The 22,138-nt window shown below is 38.1% G+C and overlaps 2 protein-coding genes across 3 annotated transcripts in view; one reads left to right on the forward strand and one right to left on the reverse strand.

Annotated features, from left to right (window-relative positions):
• The first annotated feature begins 2,223 nt into the window (after positions 1 to 2,223).
• Positions 2,224 to 7,863, forward strand: LOC18426034 (uncharacterized). Its single transcript, XM_006830567.4, has 2 exons — positions 2,224 to 6,961; positions 7,107 to 7,863. The coding sequence occupies exons 1-2, from the start codon at positions 3,994 to 3,996 to the stop codon at positions 7,631 to 7,633; spliced, it is 3,495 nt and encodes a 1,164-aa protein (XP_006830630.1). The 5' UTR covers positions 2,224 to 3,993; the 3' UTR covers positions 7,634 to 7,863.
• A 1,165-nt stretch (positions 7,864 to 9,028) lies between these two features.
• The window catches only part of LOC18426033 (uncharacterized), a 28,811-nt gene continuing 15,701 nt past the window's right edge, over positions 9,029 to 22,138 (reverse strand). For both annotated transcript variants that reach the window (XM_020662262.2, XM_088872791.1), the window contains exons 3-5: positions 9,581 to 9,650; positions 9,419 to 9,490; positions 9,029 to 9,324 (exon numbers count right to left, since the gene is read on the reverse strand). In XM_020662262.2, the coding sequence (XP_020517921.2) occupies positions 9,272 to 9,324; positions 9,419 to 9,490; positions 9,581 to 9,650 (195 nt within the window). In that variant the 3' untranslated portion in view covers positions 9,029 to 9,271. The remainder of the gene's footprint in view (positions 9,325 to 9,418; positions 9,491 to 9,580; positions 9,651 to 22,138) is intronic.

The raw sequence follows: 22,138 nt of genomic DNA on the forward strand, positions 1-22,138 counted from the left end.
GGATGTTCCAAAAATGGACTAGTACACCCTCTTACCATTTGATATTAGGAACAACTTCAAGGTCAGAAATTGACAGCAAATGTCTACATCTTCACTGCCACCTGTACCTCGAAGAATAGGGTGCACTAAATAGGGGTAAATATAGAGCCCAAATTCAAAATTAACTAATTTATTTAATTCCTAGAACCCTAAATTCTCATGTAACTTTGAACCATTAAGGCCATACTAGCTTAGTGACTCCTAGTACACCATAGCCCCTAATCCATAATCCCTACGAAAATCAATAAATCTTTCCAAATCTCTTTAAAGATATTATGATTAATCCAAACTTATCTAGATTAAAAGATAGTGCTTTAGAAAGGCAACAAAGCTTGGATTAGATGGCTGAAAACATGTCTAATTTGGACCGGACCACCACTACTGAACTCAACTGGAGGTCCGGCACCGCCAGAATTTGGGCTTGGAATGTACTAGTGATGCGATATGCGTCACTAGTCCTTTGAGCACCAGATTTCCAAAGAGACTCTATCTAGCCTAGATAAGCCCTTTTTTGTATCGCCCAAATCTAAGATTCCATATTCAGAAGGCAATTTTCGAAATTCTTCGGGAACCCTAAACCTGATGGACATTTGAATTACTGGTCAAAAGTCAAACATAAATACATGCCTAGAACTCCTAAACCTAGTTGAACTAAAATCCAACTAAAGCCTATATAAACCCCTTCTAGCCTCCCATAATTCATAACTAAAAAAACTCCTAAAGAAGATCCTTAGAAATTAGAGCAAAAGTCCCTTAGGCTAGAGCAAACCTAGAGAAAACCTTAGGAAACTCAACTCTAATTATCTACATTCATCAAAATCCTATTTATTTTTATTTTTTTTAAAAAAAGAGGCCTATAGGATGAATATGTCATAAGAAATCAAAATCGTAAGAAGAACATACCCTTGGTGCAATGTAACAAATTCTTCAAGAGAACAGAGAACAAAAGGAGTAAATCAACCCGTGGTAAGATGCGGATCCCAACTTTGGGTTCCAGGTGTCCCAGGCCAATAAGCCTTTCTCAATTGAATTCTTTCATTCTTTTCAGTTTATTTTCTTTGTTTTTTTTGTTTTCCCTGTTTTATGTATTTTCCTGGTCTTTAGTTTGGTTTTCTTGCACGATTTCAAGCCAGTCCTATCGACATTATAGGAAGGGAAGTTACATACCCATATATGTATCTTCTCATACACTATAACTCGACAAAACTCACTATTCTCTAATAAACTTTTTGATAGTTTAGTTTGAAGCATAAATCAGAGAGGATTTCATTCAATATTCCCCCGAATTTGGTTATAAACAACCGTATACATGATTTTTTAAAAATTTTGATAACAAAATAGGATTTTTTATAAATTTCCTATATGGAAAATGACACGTGCGAAACCCTTAAATTCCAAAGCACAAGGGTGTAAAGTCAAATTTGGACCAGAAGTTCTAGCATGCAGAGATAGTATTAAAATTCCTATACGTCTATATAGTCGAATTAAGGTGCCGTTAGCATGGGCTTATGATAAAAAAGCAGAACTAGACCTTGAAACCCTGCTACAAAATCCAATTTCAAAGCTGAAAACCCTTATGATGAACTGAAAATCAATCTTCTACTCGTCATTATGAAATTGAAAGCAGCGAAAGCGTTGCAATCTAAGGAATCTAGGAACACTTGAACGTAAACAGTTCAAATAATGTGTTGTAGAGTAATTATTTTTAGAGCTTGAAATCTTTTTTTTTTTCCTAATCCATATTTATTGAGATTGAGATTGAGATGATCAAATTCAAGTATCTTCTCATACCAGGACTGCAATTTTCAATGAAATTTTGAAACAAGGATTTATTTTTTATCATAAAACCTAGGGGCATTTCGCTGACCTTCAAATAAAGCCTGTTGATGTAAACCTACATGTTTGTAATTGTATGTAACAGTGAATGACAGGAATAAGTGCTTGTTGTTTTCAAGCTCAAGGGCAGGAGACGAGATTAGGTTGGACCAAAGCCTAGTGAAAAACTACACCATCTTGACTTTTATATAACAACCTTTCCCTATGTCTACCCTACCAAATGATACTTCATATCCATCATTTTCACATAACTATCCTTCTTCTCCAATTGCTGTCATAAAAGGAAGGGAGAACCCAATGGGGCCTCTACTATATTAGAGACTACTAAATCCACCAATTCTCTTTTTTTTTTTTCTTTGTTTGGACAAGAATACTAGGATTTCATTAATCGCATAAAGATGTTCAAATTTTACAACAAAAAATAAATAAATAAATCAAATCAAATCAAATCCACCAATTCTCTTTCATATAAAATTATATCAGATAGAGAGAGAATGGTAAGAGTGCCCAAGTGTGAGAAAAGGAAGGATTAAGAGAGAGAAACACTATGGGTGGTATCTTTATGATCCCATGTGAGAGACAAAACTTGATAAAAGAAAGAGTCTATAAGTTGTTTGTGGGGAGAACGGCACGTGACATCCAACTCACAACCCATTACTTTAGAGAGAGAAAACATTAGTTTAGAGAGAGAGAGGGGGAACCCACCCATACCTTTCCGCACCAAGACAACGTGTATAGATTCGATTGGGGAAGGTCCCAAGGCCGCGACCCTCAAAATACGGGCACCTAGCCGCTTCACAACCTTTTTCTACTTTCTCTCTCTAAAACTGAATAAAGAGTGCTCCTCAAACCAACGGCTGAGATCCACTTACGTGGCCCCATCAAAAGGATTGGAGTTGTTTTCAGAGTGAAAAAGTGGGAAGAAGACGGTAGCTGCTCAATCGCATGTGGGGTTGGAATCCTCGAAACCTGGGACTTGCTCATGGCCATGCATGCGTCAGACACCCACTCACTCTCTCTCAATCTTTTACTTTGGCTTCTAAAAACCTTGCCCTCGAATAGGGATTGCAACGGGTCGGGTATGGGTTGGATTCATACCCACTATTTAGGTTTTGGACCAAGAGGATTCATATCCACTATTTAGGTTTTGGACCAAGACCCAATCCATCGGGTCTAAAAATTGGATTCATACATGTACCCGTTTTGGACCAAAACCCAATCCATCAGGTCTAAAAATTGGATTCATATACGTACCTGTTTTGGACCAAGACCCAATCCATCAGGTCTAAAAATTGGATTCATACACGTACCCGTCAAATTTCAGATCCGATTGTGTCGCCTGCCCTTCTGTTTATGAGCTTCTTTTTTCTTTTTATTGTTGTTATTTTTACCATCGTATATCTATATTATTGGCAACAGATTACAATCACCCGCCATTAGTATTCAGGTCAACTGATTTATCAGACTACGAGTTCTTATTGTATATTTTCCTTAATAAACCCAAACAGATAGGGTTTGAAGAATTTTATCTCCAACACTTTATGGGTATGGGTTGGGTCCAACCGAATCTAGAGCCAGACCCGAACAATGTTCAGGACCAGATGTTGAACCCAGATCCAATCCCCTTGGTCAAAATGTTGGACCCATACCTGGATCTATGTCGGGTATACTCAGTGGGTCCCAGGTCGGGTCGGGTCCTGTCCAAGCCACCCCTACTGTGTAATTCAAAGTGCAGAGAGAGAGCTCTCTCCACGTCTTTCTTTCTTTTTTTACAGTTTGATTTCTTGCTTGCTTGCTCCAGTTCTCGAGTTCCAATAAGACAGAGAAACAGAGCAGCATGAGAGAGAGGGGTGGAACTGAAACATGTGAGAGAAACATAGGGAGAGAGAGAGAAAGCTGAGCTGAATATGGAGTCTAGTGTCCATTGGCTGTTGCGCGTGACGGGATCCAAAAACCATTTGTTTAGTAAGAAATAGCAGAGAGAGAGAGAGAGAAGAACCATTTGTTTAGTAAGAAATAGCAGAGAGAGAGATGGTGCCTGTGCGTGCATCGTGCGCGTGACGCGATCCGAAAACCAATTGTTTAGTGAAGAGAGGGAAAGAGATATGCAGAGTAAAAATGGTAGTTAATAACAGGAGGGGGGGAGATTTAGAAGGCGAGACCCGATGCAAAGCCCTTCTGGGATTCGGAGCCATGTCGAGAGAGCAACCCCAGAACACCGCTACTCCTCTTAGTAGTAAGAGAAGGCTTTGTAGTGAGAGAAAGACTTTCACTAAGCTTGGATTTGCAATTGCTCTGTTTCTGCTGCCACTCTTTGAAGTGAGGGCCACCAATAATGAATCTCTTGCTCTTCTCTCGTGGCTTTCAACTTTTCCCACTTCTTCTTCTTCATCTCCATTTCCATTCCTGGATTGGAACCCCAAAGACCCCAACCCTTGTAACTGGACCTCCATTACGTGCTCACCCCAAGGTTTTGTAGTCGAGATCAATGTCCAAGCTTTCGAGCTCGCAGCCCCTGTACCGACTCAGCTAAGGCCATTGCTTCATCTCCAAAAGCTTGTAATTTCTGGTGCTAATCTCACTGGAAAAATCCCACCAGAAGTTGGCAACTACTCTCAACTTGTTCATCTCGACTTGAGTTCGAATAGGTTGACAGGAGAGATTCCATCATCAATTGGTAAGCTCTCTTCACTCCAAAACCTTATTCTTAACTCCAACCAACTTCAAGGGGGCATTCCGGTCGAAATAACCCAATGCACATCGCTGAGACAACTGCTAATCTTTGACAACAAACTGAGTGGGAATATTCCCGCAGAAATTGGCCGGATTTCCAGTCTTGAAGTTCTGAGAGCGGGAGGGAACCAAGACATTGAAGGGGAGATCCCCATCGGTCTTGCCATGTGTCAAAATCTGACAATTTTGGGGTTGGCAGATACAAAAATCTCCGGAAGTATCCCACCAGAATTTGGCAGGCTCCAGCGGCTCCAGACACTGTCAATTTATACGGCAATGCTCTCCGGGCCAATACCACCAGAACTTGGCAACTGCTCGGAGCTCATGAACTTGTATTTGTACGAGAATGAGCTCTCAGGGTCTATCCCACCAGAACTTGGCAAGCTACAGAAGCTCCAGAAGATGTTGCTATGGCAAAATAACTTTGTGGGAACGATACCAAAAGAGCTAGGGAATTGTAGGAGCTTGAGGATGGTGGATTTGTCGATTAATTCTCTTTCGGGCAGCATTCCATTGAGTTTTGGCAATCTATTGGAGCTGAGTGAGCTCATGCTGAGCGATAACAATGTGTCGGGTTCGATCCCTTCAGTGCTTGCAAACTGTGCAGGTCTCTCTCAGCTTCAGCTTGACAATAATCAGATTTCAGGCCCCATACCTCAAGAAATAGGTCAGTTGAGCCATCTTACTGTGTTTTTTGCATGGCAAAATAGGTTAGAAGGGAGCATCCCTGTGTTTTTATCGGACTGTGCCAGCCTCCAAGCCCTTGATCTCTCACACAATCGACTAACAGGAAGCATACCACCAGGACTTTTTGAGCTTCGTAATCTTACAAAGCTTCTTTTGTTGTCAAATGATTTATCGGGTGAGATCCCAAAAGAAGTGCGGCATGGAAGCTCTCTTGTTCGCCTACGCCTTGGTGATAACAGGCTCGGAGGACAGATACCAAAAGAGATTGGTGGTTTGAGCAGCCTCAACTTTTTGGAACTCTCGGATAATCAGTTGTCTGGTGAGATTCCGGTGGAGATCGGGAACATTACTCACCTCCAAATGCTGAATCTTAGCAATAACTCCCTAGAAGGGACACTACCAACTTCCCTTACTTCACTTGCAGGGTTGCAGGTCCTTGATGTGTCGATGAACCGAATCACCGGTCAGATCCCCGAAGCTTTCGGTGAGTTAAAATCACTAAACAAGCTTTCCCTAAGTGGTAACTATTTCAATGGATCAATCCCAACTCCTCTGAGCCTTTGCTCGAGCCTCCAACTTCTAGACCTAAGCAATAACCGACTTTCTGGTAAGATTCCGGCAGAGTTAGGCCGGATTCAAGCCCTTGACATTGCTTTAAACCTCAGCCAAAACTCACTTTCTGGTGAAATCCCCAATGAGCTCTCCACCCTTACAAAACTCTCCATCCTTGACCTCTCCCACAACTCTCTCTCTGGAAACCTAAGCGCTCTCAGCTCACTTGAGAACTTGGTCTCTCTCAATGTCTCCTACAACAAATTTTCCGGTTTTTTGCCAGACACCAAGCTTTTCAGGCAGCTTCCGCCCATGGACCTCGCTGGAAATGTTGATCTTTGTATTTCGTGCTTCGCAAGTGGAGGGATGAGAGAGCCTGAGAATCGACCAAGAAGGATAAAGCTCGCAATGTCTTTGATGATTGTGGTGGCAATCGCAATGGTTCTCGGAGCCTTTCTCGTGGTTCGAGCTCGACGCCAATCAGAGGACACAGACATCGAGGAGGCCGAATCTGAAGCGTGGCCATGGCATTTCACACCATTCCAAAAGCTCAACTTCACAGTCAATGAGGTGGTGAAGAGCCTCGTGGACACAAATGTGATTGGAAAGGGTTGTTCAGGTGTTGTGTATAGAGCAGAGATGAGGAGTGGAGAGGTGGTTGCTGTGAAGAAGCTGTGGCCGGTGACAACAGGAAACAATTGTGGGGGGTTGGCAAGGGACTCGTTCTCAGCAGAGGTGCGAACATTGGGAACGATAAGGCACAGGAACATTGTGAGGTTTCTGGGCTGTTGTTGCAATAAGAATACAAGGCTTCTCATGTATGATTATATGCCTAATGGGAGTTTGGGGAGTTTGTTGCATGAGAGGAGGGGGGCTCAACTCGAGTGGGAGGCACGATATCAGATAATATTGGGTGCAGCGCAGGGGCTAGCATATTTGCACCATGATTGCGTCCCTCCTATTGTGCACAGGGACATCAAGGCCAACAACATCCTCATTGGCATGCATTTGGAGGCCTACATTGCGGATTTTGGGCTTGCCAAGCTTGTCAGCTCCTCCGAGTTTGTCAATTCTTCTAGTACACTAGCAGGCTCATATGGCTACATAGCACCAGGTTGCTTTCTCTCTCTCTCTCTCTCTCTCTCTCTCTCTCTCTCATAGCATTCCACCAAGTTGGTATTAATCAATGTCTCCCTCTTCCCAATTCCATAGCACCAGTAGTTGCCGGCTAATTGTTTCTCTCTCTTCCATGTATGCAGAATACGGGTACATGATGAAAATCACTGAGAAGAGCGATGTGTACAGCTATGGCGTGGTGATGTTAGAGGTGCTCACAGGGAAGCAGCCCATAGACCCTACCATACCTGACGGGGTTCATGTGATCGAGTGGGTGAGGCAGAGGAGAGCAGATGCTTCTGAAGTGCTTGACCCCACATTGAGGGGCCGCCCTGACTCCGAAATCGAAGAGATGGTGCAGGCTTTAGGGATTGCACTCCTCTGTGTGAACCCTACACCTGAGGACCGACCTACCATGAAGGATGTGGCCGCAATGCTTAGAGAGATAAGGCACGATGGTCCACATCAAGATGACTATGCAAAGGTTGATACCCTGCTCAAGTCCTCCCCTGTGGTGCGTAATGATGTGCACCACACTCCATGCTCTGCTCCACGGTCTGATCCCAGTTTCTCGACTTCTTCTCTTGCCTACTCGTCGGCATCTTCTACCTCAGCCTCAGCTAAAAGGCCCCCTTCTACAGATAAACCCCCTGCTTTTGCCTTGAAGTAAGCTTTATATGATCACCTTGCTAACCAACAAGCAAACCTCTCAGGCTCATACCTGACGTTCAATATGTGATGGCAAATTGTAAATTTATTCATTTCGATAACGGCAACCTGTGTGCTCTTGGCCTCCACTTGAGAGTTAATGCTAACCCAGTGGTGAAATGGAGCCAAAATTTACAGTAACTTGTTATTGCCCATGGATCAATCAATACATGTTGTTAAGGTCCTTAAAAATGCATTTCAATTCACAGTGTTAGTAGGAGACATCCACGAATCCTACTTCGTTTTGGAAAGCATCGATTCATGGATGTCTCCTTATGGTCTCCTTACGGAAACATGAAAAAGAACAAAGTCGAGCATCATAGTCAGCCCCAGGGTCCAAAACTGTACATTCAAATGGACATCATCCAATGATCTAGTGCAAAGGACTCTCTCCATAGCAACTTGGGTCCAGATTCCAAAGTGCATGGGGAGACTAGGTTACAAAGTGGCCTGTCCGATTTAATCCTAAGTATAAACATGTCTAGGTCCAAGATCCTTAATTTTAGACAATCCATAGTGTAAATTGTGTTCTGAAGCCACAAAAAACAACTTAAATTAAATTGAAGTATTGGTGTTGCAGCAGTCCACCCAGTATCGAACCCCATACTTGGCAAAAGCATACTGACTCTAGCTCTCAAATTGAATCACTCAATTTAACATGCATACAGAATCACTTACTTTGCATCCTGGATCACCCACACTTGACACAAAAAACTACACTAATTTGAATAATTAAGCACAGAAGCCTCCACACATAGACCTCTGAGAACTGCACATCACTAGAAGCCATCACGTTAAATTGAAGCACCCCAATGCCAGTACAGTACCCCAAAAGTCAGTTTTACAGTACCTTTGACATTTGAACAGCTTCGGACCCCAAGAATGGTGGCCGGCAGACCTCCCATAGTCTTTTTATAATGAAATTATCGATTCAACAAAGCGTGCAAAACCCCCTCTGGTAGATTGAAGAAGCAGGATAGCTAAGGTGCAGGAATCATGTCTTGTTACTCAAAAAACCAAGAAAATGGCTTGGTATAAGTGGTATCACATGATTCGACAATCAAGACATGCCCTGGCTTTGGTTGCAAGGAAAATATCATGGAGTAGCACAGGTACAGATACTATATGCAACAACGCTATGTTCTGAATGCAAAACTAAGTGGGTGATAAACTTTATTCTTATGGTAAAGGTACTTGTAATTGAAACAGGGGCTCATACACCTCGAGGCCCCTTTTAAAATGAATATTTCAGACCTGTAGAGAAAGCAAAAGAATTTCCAACAGTTATTTTAAAAAAAAAATAGAAAATAGGGAAAAAAAATTTAACTCAAAAAAGCAAGTAAAAAAAGGACCTTAATAACCATCCCCAACTGGTAGGCTTTTATTTGTACTTTTTGCTAGTCAGTGATGACCCATGAGCAAATAACAAAATTTATGGATTCCATAAGATGGTTGTATAGTACAGTACAAACAGAACACCACATAACAATACTTTCATATGCCGGAAGCCTCCACTCAAGTCCACATATACACACAAACCACCATTATGTACAAGCTGTGCCACCAAGAAGCTCTCTAATAACGATGGGAATATCAGCTCTCAACAAGGAAGACCCTCTAATGCCTGGAAAATATCTGTGCGAGTGACCATGCCTGTAGCAAACCCCAATCTCCAATCACTAAAGCTGATCATTGATCCTATAAACAAGAGGCAAGAGAAATTTGGGGAAACACAAATGTAACTCACCAACAACTTGACCGTTTTCTTCGACAACAGGGATCCTATGAATCTTTTCCTTGAGCATGAGAGCAGCAGCATCTATAACCAATTAAAGAAAGACTATTTCAGTAAATAAAGATCATAAGGCCTTTCTTGACAGATACAGAGAGAAGAACTAGAGAAATATACCTAGTACTCTTCTATCATGCAACATGGTGATTGGAGGTGAGCTCATGACTTCACCAACTGTTGACTTCATCTGAATCACCAATTAAGGTAAAAACAAGAATCTTAATGTTACAACTTGGCATCTTAAGAAAAATAATTTCATTTTCAACTGTATATTAAAATGAGGAAATAATAGTTTCATCTTTCAAAAGTTGACAACACAAGATTATCAGATTTTGCATGTCCTCATTTAAAAAATCCACAATCATTTGGAAGAATTAAATAACAAGAATATCACATGGAATCCACATGGAGCTTCGAGCTTCAAGACGTGTCTAACGGTAGCTATCTAGAGATCCATGATCACATATTGAGGCTGAATATAGAGCATTCCAAACATCGTGGCAGAGATTTTTTGGATAGAAATCTTATTGTATCAATTGGTTATAATGGTCCAGCATATATTCTGATAACCGGAGTGCACTTGCTATTGCAATTAATCCTATTTTTCATGACAGCACTGAGCACATAAATAGTGACTATCATTCTGTGTGTGAGAAGATAGAAGCAGAGGCAATTCGAATGGATTATATTGGCACTGAAAATCAGACCGCGAACATTTCACCAAAGTGCTCACAGTGAACAGCATCACTTTCAAGCACAATGTACAGCTTTGAGTGAAGGTGTAAAAGAAAATGTATCATGACTTTGTATCATGTATAAGGGCCAGTACTGTCATTATTACTTTGTTATTTTACTACTTTGTAACATCATAGATATTAAGGGAATTTATGTAATTGTACTACTTAAACATCCACGAAAGTAATATTTAATCACATAATGACAAGACTCACTGATTGGCGATTCCCACCACTCTCTTTTTCTCGTCTCTCTCTTTCCTCTTGATGATAAAAAATCGAACTTATAGATAGAGCTTCCAAGCTCAATAGATACAAACAACCTAACTTCTCTTGATTACTGGAAACTGGATCCAAATGAAGGTACCCTCTTCATCACAGTATAAACAAGTCAAATGTTTCCAACCAATCAACCAATTGAAATTAAATTCATGACTGCTTGTCAAACATAGAAAATATCAGTGAAGTCGACTAATAAAGATGCATTAACTTAAAGAAACCAACTCCAAAAAACTTGAAAGATGCATATAATTGGCAGTGACTACCTATTTGGGACTGAATCTCTTGTCAAATAAGCAGCGCCCCCCCTCTAAAAGTACTAAGAAACAGCACATTATAAGATCCAAGGAGACTTAGAACAAGCAAACCTAGAAGTCCTGCATTTGTAAGTGCTTCTTAGTACTGCACTTACGATTAAAATATCTATCCAAATGTACATAAAAGTAGATCACTTTTCCCATGGTTGAGTTTGTAATCCTGATTGTTGATTTGCATATAGATTTAAGGGTTTCATCATCATTAGCTTGTGTATTCTATGAATGGAGAAGGAAAAAGCAAATGGACCATAAATGGAGTTGATGAGGTACCAGCTAGTTCAGTATGCCCGGATTTGTGTCGGAAAGGGATAGAACCAAGAATATTGGATCTAAGAATGACATACTTCTTTGCAGTATTCTGGAGTACACGTCACAAAGCCCGAGTCCTCTCTGAAGAGCACCAAAAGTGATTTCATATAATTGGACTATACACAAAGGATTTGCGCATGTATCCATGTCATCAGTGTTTAAAACCCAAAACCAGGTCCAGACATGGTCAGGGCCCAGTCTGATTAGGCTCTGCTAGTCTGCCTAAACCCCCATGAAGGATAAAAAATAAAAAAAAGTCAAAATTCCCCAAATATGTGATAGAATGTGAATTTAAGGAAAATAAAAACATAGATTTGTATAAATATGGAGATAAAAGAAAAACATAGAGACACAGAGGGTTTTAATCTGTCAACCATGCATTCAGTGATTCAGTTTGTAGGGCATAGCCATTATCAAATTCATATGAGCAAACCAAATTGCAAACATACATAGAAAGTGATTCAAACTGCGGACAATATATATAATTCAATCTACAGCCAATATGAATGACACGGAGGATCATAGTCTCCGCAATCATGGTCGACTATCGCCATAACAGTTTAGGAATGGATATAATGGTTGGGTAAACTTCAGAAGGCCCTCCTTACCCAAATCCACTAGGACAGTCGAAACCTTGAGCCCGCTTTCAAAGCTCTTTGTCTTCCTTCACAAGGCCCCTTCTATCAACATCATCTACTTTAGTGGCCTCATCATCATTATCATCATCATCATCTCCCCCTCCATCTTCCCGTGCTCAACTTGTACAATATCAACCCCACCCCATCAATGGGCCCCAATTCTTCTTCTAGCACCCTTTTATTGATAGCTAACTTATCCACTTCCACCAACCATGTGTCTACCAGATCCACTGCAATGATGTGCTCCAATCTGATAGGGTCATAGTCCTTAACTTCCCTCCTCAACTACCGCTTTTGGAGGTTTAATTTGTAATGAACATAGCCAAGCTTGTGAAGCTTTTGCAACCATGTCTATCCTCAGCATGAGGATCCAATTTAATGTACTCCAGTTTAGCTCACACAAATCGCGAAACAGATTCAGCTGAGGACCGTGATCCCAATACTTTATTATGTGGGGAGCTCTAGTAACATGTACTTTCCACCACTTTGCTTAAAAAAGAACGAATTCATAAGAAAGAAGTCATATGACAATAAAAAATGAAATACTAATAGAAGCCAATAAGAACACAAGTAACTGTGGACTTAGTTGAGTGCGATATTTTTTAGACCAGGTTTGTCGCAAATCTCCCTTGTGCAGCCATATACAAAGAAGGTTGAGGAAAACATTGAGGTTTAGTTTTATACAAATGTTGCTTAAATATCTCATAAAGCAATTCAACAAAACACCTTTCTTACCTCCTTTAAAGGCTTTAATCTATGTTTTTCCATATCACTCAAATCTCTTTATGCAATATTTCACCTCCTCCACAATCTCAAGGTGAGTTGATTGTCTAGGGGAATAGAAATATGCCAGATTGAAGATGAAACTTAGATAGAACATAATTAAGATGGGACCTCATGATTAATTACATGAACCCTGAGCAATCGTAAACCATAAATTCATAACACAAATTCCAAAATCCAAATGGACAACCATAAAATGTTAAATGTTAGATCGTTCCCTACTACATGCAATGGTCGGTGCAACAAGATATTCCAATGGTCATAGATTATCTCACATATTTTCTAATGGAACGTGCATGTGGCTTCATTAGCCTGATTTGCATGATCAACTGCTTCATACAAAACCCCATTGCAGGCTTCTCATTGGAGTGCACCATCTTCAAAATTGCTATTAGAGGTATCATAGGTACTACATTCTGTTCAAACCTATCGCAGAACCTCCTGTTGTTATTATCCCTTCAATTACTCTTGTAGCCTGGACATTAAGATAAGGGCATCGATCCATTCACTAGAGAGATATTTTTAAGCCCAGCTTGTGACCTCAAATCGTATTTATCGACAAGAACCAGGTGGTGAATTGTTTGATGACTGGCATAGTTAGCTCCCCCACTCCTTGTACTATCTCATCAAATTTAGAACCCACAAATGGTTATAAATGAATTGGGCAATGGTCTTCCACTTCTCAACAGTCTTTTTTATTTTTCCTTTTTTTATCCATTCCTTCTCGGCATGGTCTCTACCAACTTATGTTGACAGATATATTCGGCTACTAGGGTGATCAGTAGGTTGCTCTCGGACTAAACCAAATTCCTCCTCATCCTCATCAGCCTCTTTCCTTTGTTGAAACAATTCTTGCCATTGTCACTTATGACTTGGACTGTAATCCTTACCCAACAGCTTTCACTACATCATTGAGTAGCCTAAACAATAGCTTCTTGCACTTTACCTCATCAAAGGCATCCACAATACTATGGGCAAGAGGCCCTCTTTAACAATATACCATGAAGTTTTCATTTTGAGAATGTTAATTGTTAATATACCATGAAATTAATCAATAGGTCAACCTAAGCCACCTCATCTAAGCAGGGTAGGGCCCACTAAGCTCGTACGAAGTCAGGGGCTTGATTATAGGCCATGCATTAGTTTCATTGATATCATGAGCTTGTAGTACTCAATCAAACAAACATACTCTGTACTAAAATAAAATTCGCAACAATTTTCTCATTTGTACACAATTTCTGTACCTTCTTCAAAAATAAAGTACATGTATAAAGAGAATAGATGATATAGCAGTTGGTCGACAAACAAAAACCAGATCTATATGAAATAAAGCCTAGATACATGTTGATCTAGGGTAGTTTGAAGAAATCAGACTAAATCAAAAGATTTACAACATCAAAAAAATTAAATTTATAACATTAACAATGCAAAAATCAGTTGACGAGTAGATCAATCCTCAATATCCACAAAATCGAACCCGTAATGTACGCTTAAGGTTAAGCTTAGCTGAGGTTCGTCAATGCTCCTCTCAACAAGAAATGCAGATTTTGCATTCCCTCATATCCATGAAACCGATTTGCTAACAAATCTCATCAAATGAGCTGATAGATCACACAAAACATAGCCTTTGGCAAATAAGTATATCACCTATGGATGAAAAAAAAAACCAACTTAATGGTCTTTTCTTTCTTCCTATAGGAATAATCAAAATAAAAGATTGGACTTGACAAGTCCTGGTCGAATCAGCCAAAACATTTCTGCATTTTTATATATTCTAACTAATTTTTACCATGTAAATATATACACATAAACATTGAAAGACGTTCAAAACTTCAAATCATTGAATGGAAAATGTCAAAAGACATAAACAATGTCATGTTGTATTAGCCCCTAACTGTCTATCCAAATTGAGTACGGAACACTCCATAGTTACACATAAAAACGACCAAACCCAAACAAGATGAAATACAAAAACCTTCACTGGCACCCTAAAAAAGTTCCAACAATGAAGGGTAAGCTTTTGGATGCTTCTTCAAACCTCAAATATTTCTTTGATCCAAAGAAATCTCAAAATCAATTGATTTGGGGGATTAAAGTCGCATTGTTTTCACTTTGGGGGTTTAGAATATCCCCAATAGCTAGTTATGTGAAATTCATGGGGTCAAAATGACCCAACGTTCCCTTAGGGGTCACTTTAATCTCAAAAGCATGGGCTTAGTACATGGGCGCCAGCCCAGGATTGGGCGCTTGGCGCCTGCCTGAGCCGCTTGAGTGGGCGTCAGGTACTAGCATCCAAAGAGGGCTGCCCAAGCCTAGGTGTGCAACCTATGGTCCTTTTGCCACCTAAGCGGCCTAGGCAAACCAGTTTTTGGAACAATGCTTACCTATATATGTATATATATTTGTTATATTAATGGTCCTATGTATTGTTATTGTTCTGAGTATTGTTATTGTTGTACTACCAGTTTAATTTCATAAAACGTTTGCGTGTATTTGGCATCAGAGCCAATGATTGGAATTAATTACTTATTTGAACCACAACCAAGCTTAATAAGGCAAGTCCAATTTGACTAAGTCACGGTGGCATATAATCCTGTAAGACTCAGAAGAGGCATGGTAGGGCATTGTTCCTATTGACTAGTCAAGAGATGAGTAGGATTGTCGGTTAGATGGCTAGTTTTTTGAGATCATTGTCTAGAACCTCTACGAGTGGTAGTAATAATATATTGCGGGTTAATAACAGTGAAGAAATAGTTATGCAAAATGTAGAAAAACAATTACAAAACTAGAATATACCCAAAGTTCCTTCTTATGATGTTTATCATAAGGATTCCTTTAAGTTCAAAAGTGACAATGTAATAAAAACAGTAGAAAAAACTATTCCAGTTAATGAATCTCAAAATAGATTCAAACTCCTTTCTAAATCAATTATAGAAGAACATAAACAAAAAAGATATAACTATTTGCAGATAGGCTTAATTCAGGTAGCTATAAAACCACTTATTAGAACCAGGTTAAATAACTCTGTATAGTTATGCTTAAGAGATTGTAGGCATAGGAGGTTTACAGATTCCTTATTAGGAATTGTTGAATCAAGCTTAAGTGACGGACCTATTTATTTTAACTGTTTCCCAAATTTTTCAGTATCATTAACAGATAAAAACATACTTAAAGTATTAACCTTAAACCTTAAAACTCAAGGTTTTGATATGGACTTAGTTTCCTAGAACTTGGCCCTAGTTTATAGAATTTGCTATAGGGCCATGACCACTTTATGTCCTGATAGGAAAGAGATTGATGAAAAAGGACAGACAGTCTTCTATCAAACTAATTTAGAAAAATAAAATTTAATGGTCTCCAAGACTATCTCTTGGAATGACATAAGATTGCCTGAAAGGTGGAACTTATAGACGGAGGTCCAGCCTAGACCTCTTGAAAACAAGGAGGTTGAACAAATTATTGAGCATTCTAAGTTTCTAACGAAGAAATTGAGATTCAATTTGCCCCTACTAGAAGGACTAGGATAAATGTATCCAATATACCACCAAGGATCCCAGCAAGAACCTCATCCCAGCAAGAACCTCATGAAAGGATCATATTAGAAGGGCTTAGAACTACACCTGAGGAAGTCCGGAGACCTTTTTACAGGGTTGAAACTCCAGGCTCGTTTAAACAAAAGGAGGAACCTGAAAATCTTACCACTCCTACGTTTTCAGATATGGAATTTGGTATGAAAGTTCTTCAGAAGGAAGAAACGTTTAAACTTGATAAAAAAAAATTATCGTAAAAGACTTTCATTCGAACCAAAAATAGAAAAATCAAAGAATGGTTCACAAAAAAGTCTAATAAGAAACTTAGAATAAAAATCCATGAGAAACATTACAAATTTATGAAAGAAAATAGGCTAAATATTAGCTTCTTTAAATGGTTAGAGCACTTCTGTCAAAATCAGGGTATATCAATTCCCAACTATGAATGGGAAGTAAATGTGGTAGAAAACACATTTCAAATATTTACAACTAAGGACGGAAAAATGATTCAGTCTATCCACCCACCTAAGGCACCATTAGAAGTACAAGGAATAAAAGCTTCCCCATATAAATTTGAATCCAAAAAGATGGATATGGCTGTTACTGTTGAAAGTATAAACCATGTAATAGAACAAAACAACTATACAACTTTATACTTAAAATCCTTAGGAAAGCAGGTCACTAGGATTGAAAACCTAGTAGAACGAAGAGAATCAGAAATCAGGAAGAAAACAGGTCTTAAACCTAGAGAATATGTTATGTTCAAACCACCTCCTAAAATTCCTAAAGAAACTTTCAATTACATACGGCACAAGGTGACTTCTTAGATGAACTCATTAAACGACTATCTAAATATATCTAAGGACAAACAGACTAACACCTGCAACATCAAGAAAAAAATATGTTAATACCCTCCAAAATGATACTGCAACTTACTTTGAAGAAGAAATCTTAATGTTAGAATAGGTCTTTAATCAAGAAAATCAAGAAATAAATAGGATTTCATATGGAACTAAAACTGTTCCGACCGCCCCTACTAAAATGTATTATCCCAGACCTGCTCCCGTAGATCAATAGTAGGAGCAGAATATAGTGGGAGATCTATAGTACAATGGAATGTTGATGCAATATTGGAATGCCAAATCACAAACTTAATGAAGCATATGACTATGTATGCAACAACTTCAAAAAATAATGGCAATAGAGATGTTGATATAGCCAAAGCAATAGTTTGTGGCTTCACAGGCCAACCAAGAGGATGGTGAGACTTTATCCTAAACGAACAAAGTAGAAACCAAATCTTCAATGCTAAAAAGCGATGGATAGTTCACATTGAAGTAAGCCCCGGAGTTAAGCAAAAAAACCTGATTGATGAAGAAGATGTCATTAATACTATATCATATAATATTACATTACATTTTGTAGGAAATACTGCCCTACAATTAGATAGGTCAAAAGACCTATTGTTAAGACTTAGATGTCCAACCCTATCCCACTATAAATGGTATAAAGATGTATTCTAGTCAAAATTGATTCTAATTATTGGAAAGAACAATTCATATCTGGTCTTCCTAGTTTATTTGCAAAAAAGGTTAGAATCAGACTTAGGAATAAGCATGACGGGATAAGACCTTATGACCAATATACTTTGGGAGAATTATCTGCAGAGATCTGTGCAGAAGGATTAGCCTTATGCACAAACCTAAAGCTTAAGAGGCAGCTTGAAAAAGATAGGGTGATTGAAAGAAAAGAATTGAGAGATTTTTGTGACCAGTTTGGCTATGACACAGTGATGACTGGTCAACCTTCCAAGAAAAAGAGTAAAGATAATACGAGAGATAAATATCTTAAGAAATCATTCAAAAGTAAAACAAATAAACCATTTAAGAAAAATAAAAGATCTAGATTTTCTAAAGAAGGAAATAAAAGGAAAATTCCGATGTGTTATAACTGTGGAAAATTAGGCCACTATAAGAATAAGTGCCACGTAAAAAAGAAAATCAGTTCTTTAGACATAGATGAAGACATCAAAGGGCACTTATGCCACATTTTATTAGAAAATGAAAATTTTGAGTACAAGTCATCTGACTCTGATGATGAGCCAATGATCGGAACAATTGAAGATGAAAACTTGAAAATCTCAAGCTCAAAAAATGACTCTTCTCAATCAGAAGAAGAGGAAGGAGGAGAAAATTGTAAATGTGACTTTCATAAAGCAATTCTTAATATAAATGGATTGGGAATAAATGTTTTATCCAGGGAAGAAAACCTTATCCTTGAACTTATAGATAAAGATTGAAGATCAGCAAGCTATAAAAGAAGCTTTGCACCAGTATATTAAGATGGCCAAAGAAAATCCTAAACCAAACTTACTTATTCAGACCAAACAAGAAGCTTATAGCTTCAAAAATATAATGGACAGGGAGTTCAACAAAAAGCTCATATCCAGAAGGAACCAACTGTTCAAGAACTAAGACACGAACTCAATGAAGTCCGCAATGACTTAATAGCTTTAAAAAATAGAGTTAATATTTTAGAATTAACAAATGATTATCCTAAAAGAAGAAAAGATCACTTAGAAAGCAAGAAATCATTTGTAGAGCTTTTGGATGATTTAAAAGAATCAGAATTTAAGAAAGACCTTGACAATCCAGAAACTAGTAACTCAGAAGCAAACTAAGACCCCAATTCCGAAACTAAAAAGGTTAATGTTCTTTCGAAAGCAAAATTAAAAGATTTAGAATACGTTAATATGATAGATAGAGTAATAACTCAAAGATGCTACACCATGTTTACTATAGTTGTCAACAAGGAATATAGCTTCCAGTCAATTGCCTTAATTGAACCAAGAGCATACCTAAATTGTATAAATGAGGGCTTAGTTCCCATTAAATATTTTAGTAAAACCACGCAGATATTAAATATTGTTGACAGAAATAAAATGGTAATAAACTATAAATTGTCAGAGGCAGCAATCTATAATAGTGGTACATGTTTTATAATGCCGTTCATAATGGTTAAAAACCTTAGCCAACCAATAATCTTAAGAACCCCATTTCTTAATATGTTATACCCAATAATAAAATTGGATGAATCAGGAATTGAATCTGAAGTAGATGGGCACAAAGTAAAATTAAAATTTACTGACAAGCCCCAACTGCAAGAAATAAATCATATCAAAAATAAAATTAAAAGGAAAGAAAAATTCCTTCTCTCTTAAAGAACAGATTCGTTACAAAACTATTGAAGAGAAATTAGAAAATCCAAAACTGATTGACGAAATTAAAAGATTTCAGACTAATTTGGAAGAGGAAGTTTGTTTTGAGATTTCTAATGCTTTCTAGGACAGAATGCAACATGTGGTAGAATTACCATACGAACCAGACGTTAATGAAAGACTAATCCCTACAAAGTCTAGGCCCACTCAAATGAATAGCAGATTGCTAGAAATTTGTAAAAATAGATCCAAGAATTATTAGATAAAATTTAAAAGGAAAAGCTATTCTCCTTGGAGCTGTCCAGCCTTTCATGTCGAAAAGGCAGCAGAACTTTAAAGAGGGGTTCCCAGGCTTATTATCAATTATAAACCATTAAATAAAGCATTAAGATGGATTAGATATCCTATTCTTGATAAAAGGGATTTATTAAATAGGCTTAGTAGTGCTGTTGTATTTTCAAATTTTGATATGAAATCCGGTACGGGCAAATCCAGATAGCAGAAAAGGATAAATATAAAACAGCCTTTACTGTACCGTTCAGCCATTACGAATGGAATGTAATGCCCTTTGGGCTCAAAAATGCCCCCTCAGAATTTCAGAATATTATGAACAATATTTTTAACCCTTATACAAAATTTACAATTGTATATATTGATGATATGTTAGTATTCTCTTAATCAATAGAGCAGCACTGGAAACACTTAAATATTTTCTTCGAAGCGGTAAAAACTGCAAGGTTGGTGTTATCGGCCAAAAAGATAAAATTGTTCTAGTCTAAAATAAGATTTTTAGGGCATAATATTTATAAAGGAAACAATTATCCCTATCGATAGAGCGATCCAATTTGCAGATAAATTTCCAGACGAGATAAAGGATAAAAAACAATTGCAAAGATTTTTTGGAAGTCTAAATTATCTTACAAACTTTTATAAAGATTTAGCAACCGATAGTAGTAGGCCTTTATTTCAAAGGCTAAGAAAAAATCCTCCAGAGTGGACCAATGAACACACTAAAGGCAATAAGGAAAATAAAGTTAAAAGCCCAATAATTGCCATGTTTGGCGATTCCACACCCTGAGGCCTTTAAAATAGTAGAAATAGATGCCTCTGAGATAGGCTTAGGAGGAATTCTTAAACAAAGACTTCCAGAGAAAAAAGATAAACAATTGGTAACATATAGAACAATTGGTAAGATATACCTCTGCTATTTGGAAACCAACCCAACAAAATACTCCACAGTAAGAAAAAAAGAGGTTTTGGCCTTAGTACATTGTGTAACTAAGTTTGAAAGTGATTTAATAAACCAGTGTTTCCTTATAAGAACTGACTGTAAAGCAGCTAAAGAAATCCTTGAAAAGGATGTTACGAATCTAACATCCAACAAATTTTTGCAAGATGGCAAACAATCCTATCATTGCTTGATTTTGAAATTGAGTATATTAGTGGAGATAAAAATGCATTGACTGACTTTTTGACTCGAGAATTTCCCTAATTGGTTTAAAAACTGTTCGATTTTAAAGGCTTTTATTCTAAACTGTATAAACCAACTATGCGTGGCTGTCGAATTTTGATATGCAAATATCATATCCCAAGCCTTGATATAATCATAATAGTGGTAGGGTTTTGTATTAAACCTTCTGTCTTTAAGATATATTGGTTTTAAGGGATCAAATCCCCACTCTCTATAAGAGACAACATTAAATATTTGCATTTTGAAAATGCCATAATGTTGCTATTATTCCTATAATGGTGTGTTATTACTACTGACTCAGTTTCAGTCAAGATCACTTCAAAGTATTCACTGCAGTTATCACCCAAATTAGGGTGCATGTGATTTTGTAGGTATATCGTTGCTATATTTGTTGTCGTTTTAGCGACATGATCATTTTCTATAATTATTAAAGGGATAATAGATGTTTCTATGGGTGGTGTCCTTTGAGGACTCTGGGAATACGGACTTTGAGTCTTTATAGGAGAATAGGAGTAAGATATTTCAATCTGGTTTTGAGGTGTCCTTACAAAGGACGATGAAGAAGATCCTTTTGCTAGGGTTTTACTTGGACTCTAGACAAAGGCCAAGTTTTTCTATTTCCTGCTGTCCCTGCAAAACTTCTCAAGTCGAAAAGTCAGGCAATGTATTTTTATCTCCAGTTCTCCACCAATATGCTCAATTTCATAATCAAACAATGATAGGATAGCTTGCCATCTGGCAAAAATTTGTTTGGATGCTAGGTTCTTAACATCATTTTCAATGATTTCTTTAGCTACTTTATAGTCCGTTCTTATAAAGAAACATTGGTTTATTAAAGCGCTTTTAAACTTAGTTACACAGTGTATTAAAGCCAAAACCTTTTACCATGGAGTATTTTGGTTGGGTTGGTTTCCAAATAGTAGAGGTATATCTTACCAATTGCTCATCTTTTTTTCCTGGAAGTCTTTGTTTAAGAATTCCTACTAGGCCTATCTCAGAGGCATCTATTTCTAATTTTTAAAGGCCTCAAGGTTTGGAATTTCCAGACCTGGCAATTCTTTGCATTTTAACTTTATTTTCCTTACTGCCTTAATGTGTTTATCATCATAGTCTTTTCTCAATTAATTGGGGTCGGCTACATGAATCCTAATCCACCATTTCACTCTATTAAAGGCCATACCCTCAATGAGGCCACAAGTCCCTATATCTTTTCGAACTACTTCCAATGACGTCCTTTTGGCCCTACCCCTTACCTTTTTCAGTTCTTCCACTTGAACTAACTCGCACCTCCTAACAGGTGTTGTACTTGATCAGCGCCACACATGGCCAACGCACCTAAGTTTACTCACTCATCTTATTGCCTATTGGTGCCACACCTAAATTCTCCTGAACGGATT

This window comes from Amborella trichopoda, chromosome 7 (assembly GCF_054954075.1).
Source record: "Amborella trichopoda isolate Santa Cruz 75 chromosome 7, AtrichopodaSantaCruz75HAP2 v2.0, whole genome shotgun sequence".
NCBI classification, from domain to species: domain Eukaryota; kingdom Viridiplantae; phylum Streptophyta; class Magnoliopsida; order Amborellales; family Amborellaceae; genus Amborella; species Amborella trichopoda.

Bases quoted from the DNA above. Each gene is read 5' to 3' on its own strand.
- LOC18426034 (XM_006830567.4), top strand. From the start codon at position 3,994: ATGGTAGTTAATAACAGGAGGGGGGGAGATTTAGAAGGCGAGACCCGA. The intron at 6,962-7,106 runs GTTGCTTTCTCT...CCATGTATGCAG, and splicing joins ATATGGCTACATAGCACCAG to AATACGGGTACATGATGAAA.